This window comes from Argentina silus, assembly GCF_951799395.1.
Source record: "Argentina silus genome assembly, chromosome: X".
Lineage (NCBI taxonomy): Eukaryota > Metazoa > Chordata > Actinopteri > Argentiniformes > Argentinidae > Argentina > Argentina silus.
This window is the reverse complement of record NC_139653.1, coordinates 28,569,026-28,578,871: the sequence shown is the minus strand read 5'-3', so window position 1 is coordinate 28,578,871 and position 9,846 is coordinate 28,569,026. Positions and strand designations below refer to the sequence as shown.

Sequence of the window (9,846 nt, the reverse complement as noted above, 5' to 3'; positions counted from 1 at the left end):
CATGAACAATGATCACTTCACAAACTGAGAAATGACTATTCATTTGGAGTACTAAAGGTAGTTGGAGGGTCACCTCTCAAATTAAGACTTTACTTCTGTAACCCTTACCCAAAGAGTATACATAGAATAGATTGCATCCTCTTTGTTTTGCTGAAAGTGTTACTTGTGTCCCAAACAGGCACTGCGAGGACAACTAATAGTCAGCTACCCTATGTTGAAGGTCCTTCGAAACCCCTCTGCTTTCTCCTGGACAGCAATCACGGCAATGGCGGATTACGATAACTACGATGACCGGGATCGGGCTTACGGTAGCTTTGGTGGAGGGAGAGGGTAAGAAAATAGCAGCGCGAGCTGACTATGTCAGTATTGCCGTAGGATGATACGAAAATACTCCCCAGTGTTCCTCGTATATGCAAGGAGTTTGTAAAATTTCTTCTGAAAGATGGGCCTTGGCTCAGGACTCGGGCCATCAGTGCCTTTAGCCAGTTAGCTAGTCTAATCGCCGTTTACATGAATGGGAAACCGGTGTTGAGGGCGGGGAAAACTCGTGGATTGATCACAGCTAGCTCGCTAGCTCGGTGGCGTCGCTAGCTACATCCAGATGTCTATAGCTATTGAGGTTTGCTGTGCGAAATGTTTACAACATTGATAATGTCGGATATACTACTAGATAAACATAAGTAGTTGGCTGGATTGGCGTTGGCTGCAGTAACTTGTTAAGATCATTATCACAGGCTTTGCCAGCAGGGCACTTGGCGCCAGCGTTCCCTAAAAAAACAGTCCACATGGGCTGCATGTTGTGCTTGTCAGCAACTCGGGGACTGCGTCGAAAGGCCGAATATGGCTAGCACAAATAAAAAATGGTGTTAACCTGCAACATTCCTCAATGTTAAAAATGCGTCGCGGAGTTAATTGTCCTCGCCCACCACCAGCAGCTTTTTAATTTGATGTGTTACTGTATTGAGTGGGATAGCCAAACCAAGCTGTGGGGCATGCTAGCTAGCTACGATTTGGGCCCAGTCAGTCTGATCTGCCTCCCATTATTCATGCAGCGCTTTGAATGTACACACACGATTTGTTATAAATTGTATGTAAGTTACCGTGGTGGCACACTTGCCCATAACACTGTACGAAAATGCTTCCTTGTCTGGTAGTCACACACAGTACATAAAGTCGACTGTTACTAATTGACGCCACGGCCATGCAGGTTTACCACATGATGTGTTTGCAGCATTGACGATTGTATCAGATAAATTCACAGCTAGCATTTTAGGGATTCAAGATTCAAGCTTCTTTATTTGTCAAGTATACAGTGAAATGCAAAAGTGACAGTGCCACAAAGTAGTGCAACAATAAGTTTTAATAAAATATAAGTACTAGAAAATATAAACAGTATAAACAATGATGAAATTATGAGAAAGTAAAAAGGACACTCAGTGTTATTTTCAGTGTTAAAATAATGAAATATAGTTACCCCTTGCTAATGATGAATACTCGTAAAGCAGATAACTTGAAATCGTATGCCATTTGCATCTTAAATAGCATTTTCTCAATTGTTTAGGTTTTGTTGGTGTCCCTGCATGCATTTTTGAAATAACATCTAGGGGCAGTTTCCTGGACCCGAGTTTAATTTAAATCAGAACTCGGCCTAATTCTACATAAATTAATCCAGAGTAAAACATTTCTGAAACAGTGTTTAACTTCGATTACATAGTTCCAGACTAAAGTAAGGAGTAACCAGATGGTTTGTGTGAGGTTGTTTCAAAAACATGGAATGGAGCACAATTTGTCATTGAGAGCACCAGACACATGACACATTGGGGCAGTCTCCCAAGTAGATCTTAAATTAAGTCAGGAATAGGCCAAACAATGGACGGAGATCAAGAGAAAATGTTCAAAATTGTTAGTTCATTTTAAATAAACAAACCTCGAAGCTGTGTAGAAACACGCCATTACTGAGAAAAATGATTTAGCAACAAAAGCAAAGTTTAAGATAACCTAAACTACAGTTTGTATGAATTCAACACAAATGAAAAAAAGGTGAAGCCTGGACTAGATCTGTGCCCTCTGCCCATTGTGGTATTCATGGGTCATTTCCCAACATTGCCATTGACTTATCTGAAGTCAAACCTACCTTTGTCACAGCCTAATTTAAGACCTCCCTTAGTTCAGGATTATCTCTGGATTTTAATTCTGGAAATCAGATTTATAAAACCTTGATTAGTGAAAGTCTTTCCTCTGGGAAATGCAATTTTAGTTAGTCCAGTTTAAAAAATTATGCTTAATCAGTGTATGGGAAACCGCCTTGAATTTTGCCAGGGGGTATGCCATTCACTTTGCACTGTGTGAATCCATGTTTTGTTGATATGATAGGAAAATAACTAGCTTGTGATTTGTGTCCACAGACATTGTCACATCAAATTTTAAATGTTGGCTTTGTTTTTTTATGTTCCTGTTGAAATTGCTGTATCCAATGTGCTAGCTAAAACAAATTCATTTGACACATTTGCCAAATGATTAGAATTACCTCTCCTATTTTTGGTCAAGATTAAAACCACAACAGCCAAATTAATTATTTATAAAACAGCTTGCTGTACTTGAAATCTGGGAAAGACTCATATGACCAACCTCCCTTCCCCGATATATAAGCAACTATAAACTGCACCTCCTGCATATGCGTCGTCGTCCAGTTTTGCTTTGACACCAAAGGAATGCTGCAGGCATGTAGGACCCCATCTGCATTTCTCTTCGCACCCTCGTCAGATTTGGTTCCTTGCAGTCTCAGCAGAGCCCCGCACCATTCCTCATGAGTTAAGTAACTGCTTTCCAATGAGGAAAAATAAAACATAGGGCAGTTCTGTAGCATTGTTTACTTGTTACCTTTACACCCTACCATATTTGCCTGTGGTGTTCAACATTGTGGGCATTAGAATGGTGCATATGATTTTAGCTTTCTTGTTTTGTAGGGGGTCTGAGCAGTAGAGGTCCAATGAGTGAACAGAACAGATTAAAGGCTCTAAGAAAGTCACATGAAAAGTAACCGAGCTGCGGCTACTGCCGCTGTTTTCTCCTTAACTCACAGCTAATATGAAAGTAAATAACCTGTCTTATGTCACTAATCATACTCTCAGCTAGTGCTACATGGGGAATGGCCTGCTCCTCTTCCTGTCTTTTGTCTGTGCTGTGCTGTGCTCTGCTCTCATGGGGATTTTGTTTCCGGACAGTCCCAGGGGTGGCGGTGGCGCTGGAGGACCCCGCAAGCAGAAGGAGATGCCCACAGAGCCACCCTACACAGCATATGTCGGCAATCTGCCCTTCAACACTGTACAGGGAGACATAGATGCCATTTTCAAAGACCTCAACGTCAGGAGTGTCCGGCTAGTCAGAGACAAAGAAACAGACAAGTTTAAAGGTGAGCATCTGTTTGACTTTTGTAAAAACTCTAATTTCAGGAGCCCCATCAAGATATATGAATTATCTCAATTCTCCTTTCAGGTTTTTGTTATGTAGAATTTGATGACTTGGAATCCCTAAAAGAAGCTTTGACGTATGATGGTGCTGTAAGTACCTGCATTTTTGTATTGCATACTACATAACTGTAGTGTTTTTAGATATTCATGCGTCTGGGTCATAAGTATGAAATAAATGCATACCATGTCTTGTCCGCAGCTCCTTGGAGACCGGTCACTCAGGGTTGACATAGCAGAGGGTCGGAAGCAAGAGAGGGGAGCTGGAGGATTTGGCTTCCGGAAAGATGACAGAGGTACCTGTTTGTGCTCTTTGGAATTCTGACTTCTTCATTGTGTTTGGCTGTTTCTCATGCAATTTCATGTACTATGGAGACATATGATGACTACCCTGTCAACTTGTTGATTTGGGGTCACACTTAACACGACAATGCTTGTATAACATTACAGTGTGCAACAAGTGTTATGATGCTTACTTATGGTTAATAACAGTGTAGCAAAGAGTAGTTTATCACAATGCTTATTACACTGTATTTACAAGTGCAATTCCATAGTAATACAAGTGCTGTAATGTAAAGTGTTAGACCATGCAAACTTGACTAATTGTTTAATGGATTAAACTTCTGTCTTTCCTAAAATAGAACACTGCCCCTTAAAGACCTCAGTCAGACCTCAGCCAGCCAATGTGTATCTTGAACAGCACTAAACACAGCTGTAAGATAGTTGAGCTACAAAATATGAAATCTGTAGTTTTGTTTTGTTAATCAGGTCTTGCCTCATTTACAAATCTAAACTAACTCTAATTCCTAACTGAATTCTCTCCCTTGCTCCGCTGTCAGCTTAAACGTTTCAGCTGCTGTGCTACTATAGTTGCGCCAACACACATCACACTGGGGCAATAAGCACTCCGAATTTGTGGCTCATACCTGGCAAAAATAATAACTAGAAAATCAAAAATAAATCATTTGATTTGGGAGCCATATGCCGGCCGATCAGAAAACGATGCATGAACCATATTTATAATTATTTATCATCCGTTAAACAATTAATTGTGTTTGTATGGCCTTACCATATGTTCTTCTAGATGTGTTAATGATGTTTCTTTAACATTGACCATGAGCTACCACTTTTCACTATCATATTCAAATCCAAGTCTGTCATGAAATACATCTTCATCAATTCAGGCTGCAACTAACGATTATTTTGTTATTGATTAATCTGTTGGTTATTTGATTAATCGATTGGTCTAAATGATTAATTTACAAAATTGGGGGGGGATTAAGTGTTGTTTTGAATTGGTGGGGGGGGGGGGTGGAAGACTGTGATAAAAGACGGACCAGAACCAGTGATATGTTGTTCAACTAAAAGGAATTGCAATTTATATTTAAAAAAAATAAAAATGACTCGTCGATCATAAATATGCAAATCGAAGCATTTACATATTCTACTAATTACAAAAGTCAACTAATCGTTGCAGCCCTATCATTAATTACCAAAAGCTATGCTGATTTGTTACGGTGATAGTGGGACGATGAGATGAGAATGCCAATTCAATGGGTTATATAATTGTCATCTATGACAGATTCTTACAGGAGGAGTGAGTGCAATGCCCTACGGCCCTGTTGTATTTCTGTGGCGTTAGTTTTGTAGTTTTGCTACCGACTTGGAAGTGAGAATACTTGGCACTTTCCATTATTCATCCATTCACACATATTAATAACTTCTCTCCTTTTTCCTCTCATTAGTACATGCATAGCAGTGCATAGCATTTACCTCTACAACCCTCTTTCAGTAGCTCTACCAAGTGTTGTCTGTCTCTACTTTCCCAGAAAAGAAGACAGACGGTGGTTTTAGCAGCAGTAGTACTTACCACTAGCATGGCCCTGGCTTCACTAGCCCTTCCTTACCAGCAGGTGGTGTCTTCCCCCTGTGTTAAATTGAGCCCTGTCCCCTACAGGCCGAGGTGCCCCTCGTGGTGGTCCTAGAGGAGGTCGGGATTCCAGAGATGACTTCGAGCAGTCTGGAGGAGGTGCGATGAGTGTTCCACCTGTTTAGCTGGTCCCAATGGTTCATTAGACCACCAGACTAAGCCTTCTAAGATTGGAATGGTGCAATTATTTTCGAATAACACCAGTTACTCACGTTTAGAGACTTGAATGGCACATAACTGCAGAATAATTTTTAGAAAATGCAGTATATGATGTTTCTCCCCTCAGGAATACAGGTTCTGCAACCCCCCCCACCCCAACCCCCCCCCCCCCCCACACACACACAGCTTCATCTCATTCTCATTAGTCACATTACAGGGCTGCTCCAGGTGCTGGGCAAGGCTGGAGATTTTAAGAACCTTACTAATCTGTGCACTCCAACATACTTTGCCTCCCTATATTTCTAATAGGCTTCAGAGACGATGATTTCTCTGGTGGAAGAGGTCGAGGAGGCAGTCGCCCCGGTGGTGATAGAAGGGGAGGTGGAGGAGGCGGAGGCATGGGACGCTACAGAGATGGACCACCACAACCACCTCGCGGGGGGACAGATTTCAGAGAACCCTCTGACGGTGTCACAATCTATTTCTTACAGTTTTTTTGTTTTTTTATATATATATTTCTGTGATGATCAATCCAGATGTTTTTTAAGAGCATATTTAGGTTATTTAGCTATGTCCAGTAAACAGGGCAAATAGCTTCCATCTCTAAAAAGCACATGCTAATGTTAGCCAGTGGTCACTGGTTGATCCGGCTAGCTATAAAACAGGTTCTAACCAGCTAACTTTTTGCAAATTTGGTTACAGATCTTGTCTTTCAGTCGTTGGGTAAGATTTAGCATGCTGAATCTTGGAGACCACAGCATATGTTTTTAAAACTGAGTAGTTCAGGTCTAATGTATTTAGTTTTAAACCATTTTCTCTCACTGTTTGATCAGTGTTGATCAAGATAATTTGTAGACTTATGATTTGACTAAATCTACCTTTATCTTGACTTAGCTTATCCACTTGCCATTTAGCTGATAAGTTTTGCGATTTGACTAATGACTAATTATGTAATCTGTTGTTTTTATATTGTTTTTTTTCTTGCAGAGGAAAGGGCACAGAGACCAAAGCTGCAGCTGAAGCCACGCACAGTGGCTGCCCCACTAAATCAAGTCGCCAACCCCAACTCTGCCATATTCGGTGGAGCCAAGCCGAGGGAGGAGGTAATTCCCAAAGAGAAACCCTAAGAGACTGTGACCAGGCCTTCGAGCCAGGGACGGGACGGGAGGGGAGGGACTGTGTAGAAAACTAACAATGCCAATGGGATATGTTAACACTGCTGTTGGCATTCCTTTCTGACAGAGATGAACAGAAACCCTCTTCCTCTGAATTTAGTTTGAGCAAAATATTTATTCATGAAGGAATAAAAGACAAAAGAACACACATACACTCAAGAAAAATGATACAACACACCTGCAACCCACACAAACGAGCAGCTTGTGAATGCATGTCAAACTGTTAACATGGTTTTTACGTACACCTCTGCTTCCCTGTGATTAGTGCCTGCTTTGTGCTGTAGTTCTGTTTGGGGAAGGTTCATTCACACGTTGACTGCAGTAGAAGTTAGATATAATTGAGCTGAAAAGCAAAATCCAAATGGTTAATTAATTATGTTTTTTGTAGTACAACCTTCTGTAGTGGACCCTCTTTGGTGTGTTGGAATTGATGTCTATTGACACAAATTGTGTGATGTGGTCTTTATGCTTCCATGTAGGTGAGCATTGATCCTCACAACATTATTGTCCCTGTCCACAAAATAATACAATGTGAATTTGGAAAATTTAAATGTAAAAATGTTGCTCTGATGCTTGTATGGTTCATAGCAGCTGCTGCTGAGCCTCTTTATGGGGCTGAGAATTATGGGTTATCATACCTTCATTGTCTTAAGAGAATTTGTTCAACACTCTCTCGCCCCCATCATCCCTATACACATACCGACAACTATGCTTGTTCAGAAATGTGGTGATTTTGTTTCTGTTCAGCACATGACATCCAACTGTAAATTGGTGTTGAAATGCTTTGTAGTTTAGCCGTACAGTCAGTGATCAGTTTGGAACTGTGCAAAAGGTAACTAGTGGGGCCATTGAGGTCATTATATCTATTGCTTAAAGGGATGGTTCAGCCTATTCTCATGTTTAGGTTAAATATCATCTTACTGAGTTGTCCTCATAGGCCAGTAGTGAAAGGTGTTCCGTTCTGCACTTTGCTACCGCAGCATAGGTTAACAGTTACCAGTGCCCTCTCTAGACAGGATTCCAACAGACCCTAAATTAGTGTTGTTTAAATGACATGCCAAAAATTCCTCAGAAAAACTTGAACCATCCCTTTAATAACCCAATTATGTTTAAAGGTATACTATTATTAAAGAGAGAGTTCCTATTTTACACCTTAGTCAGATGGTTCCTTACCCTGAAAGTAGTTCAAAATGTCATGATCAAATTAACTCTGATTTCTTTGGAAGTAACTTTGAGATTAAACAATTTTTGAACCTAGTTTACTAGTCCCTATCACTCCCATTGTTTTGTTATTAGCAGTAGGTAAAGTAGCTAAAAAAGGTTAGTTTCTCCTGACCCATAGACTACTTTCAGGGTAAGAAAACATCTGACATTATGGCGTAAAATAGTGAACTATCCCTTTAGGTCATTTGTAACATTTGTGTCCCGGAACTGAGCATTTCTAACCAATATGTTTTGTTTGTTTGTTTCCCATTCTCAAAGAGTGCTGATTCTGCAGAATAACTGCATTATTCTGGAAGGCTACACTGGATCTACTGGCTTTGTTCACCAAAAATCTTTCAAAGACTTCTCCCAAAGAAAACTGGCTGGGAAGTCAGGCGCTGGGTTCCTCACTCTGCTCGCTAACACAATGCAGGTCTTCATCTAATTGGGTAAAGAGCAGTTGGACCCAAGGCTGCCGTGAGGGGCAGGGTATAGGCTTATGTCAACCTGACCTATACCCCACATCAAAAGGAACTCTGGACAGTGGCTTCAGTTTGATTCTGTTGCCTTTGGGTAAGGACGTTGATGTGTAATTTTCTCTACCTTTCCCAAGGCATCCTTTGTGTTCACCAATGATTTGCAGTTTTAGACATACAGCAGTCAAGGCTGCTCTTTGGTGTCTTTTATATATTTTCCATCTAAATTTCTGCTCTATTTGTGAAATGATAATCATTTCAACTTCAAATTTCCACTGTCTTAAATATTAAATGATTACATTGCCAAGAGAAACTGAACCTTTATTGTTGTCTCTGTGTAATTCTGGAACCCAATTTTGAAAGATTTTTGATCTTAGTCTGTTCAATCCAAGCAAAATAGCTTCCTGCAATAATGAAGTGATGCAGAAACTGTTTGTTAGGAGCAAATGAAATGCTCACTAGATTAAATCTGAAACATGGGTTATTGCAACAGTCTTTGTCTGGTAACTTTCTACTTCCACAGCTTAATAGTTATGCATTATATCAACAAAAAATGGATCACTTAAACCACTGCAAAATGTACAACATTAACATAGGAAACTTACTGAACAAAAATCAACTGCTCTCATTTGTCTAATGGAGACTTGGGCAAAGATGCCCTGTTGTCTGCCTACCAGTAGATCCAGTATAGATTTCTTTTGAGTTTTTGTGTGTTGCAACCATTTTATTTACATTTTACTGGATATGAAATTGAGGAAGTGATACCTTTTTCTTACTGTACTATAGAAAGATCCACTGTTTTTATTCTTTTTTTTTGGGTTAATTTTTCCTACACTGTTTTATGGCAATAAAATGTATCATCCTACATTATTTCTTAAGAATGTGTTTAAATTTTGGGTTGGGGGGAATGTGTCATGGCAATGAAGCCCCCCCTCCTCCCCCCCCCGTTCAGATAAAAGGGTGTTCTACTTTTCATTTTTTTGCCCTGGTTCATCTGACTGTAGGGTAGGCAGTTTATATGTCGCCTCCCTATACTCAGTGGCCTTTTTTTTTCACTTTTTTTTTCCCCCCAGTATGCTATTAGGGCTCCATTCATTCTGGAAATATGTCTAAAACACATTTGGCAGTCCAATACTGTTGTAACAGGAGTAGGATTAGAGTGTCTAAGGTTTTTATGGACATATTTCTTGAATTAATAGGGATAGCAAAATACACAGTGCCTTGTAGAAGGTATTCACCATCCTGCACAGTTGTACCATTTTGTTGCCTCCAAGCCTAAAATTTTAATTAAATGCGAAAATTGTGCAGAGGGGTGAAAACTTTTGCAAGGCAGAGTATCTAAAACTACAGCCATAGTTAATACAAAAAAATGTCAAACATCTCTTTTGCATGTGACACAATGTGAATATCTTCGGACTTTGTTCGGTTCGAACACT

The 9,846-nt window shown here is 40.1% G+C and overlaps 1 protein-coding gene across 3 annotated transcripts; it reads left to right on the top strand.

The window, feature by feature from the left end:
• Window positions 1–238: 238 nt before the first annotated feature.
• On the top strand, window positions 239–9,458 carry eif4h (eukaryotic translation initiation factor 4h; the record flags this gene model as incomplete). 3 transcript variants are annotated; one of them, XM_083695920.1, is made up of 8 exons in its annotated part: window positions 239–330; window positions 3,225–3,412; window positions 3,496–3,560; window positions 3,670–3,763; window positions 5,425–5,496; window positions 5,866–6,024; window positions 6,544–6,659; window positions 8,214–9,458. In XM_083695920.1, exons 1-8 carry the CDS (start codon window positions 266–268, stop codon window positions 8,232–8,234), a joined length of 780 nt encoding a protein of 259 aa, XP_083552046.1. In that variant the 5' UTR covers window positions 239–265. The 3 variants fall into 3 exon arrangements, with proteins under 3 accessions (XP_083552046.1, XP_083552045.1, XP_083552047.1); XM_083695919.1 differs by lacking the exon at window positions 8,214–9,458 and having other exon boundaries at window positions 6,544–6,683; XM_083695921.1 differs by lacking the exon at window positions 8,214–9,458 and having other exon boundaries at window positions 253–330; window positions 3,231–3,412; window positions 6,544–6,683.
• Window positions 9,459–9,846: the final 388 nt, after the last annotated feature.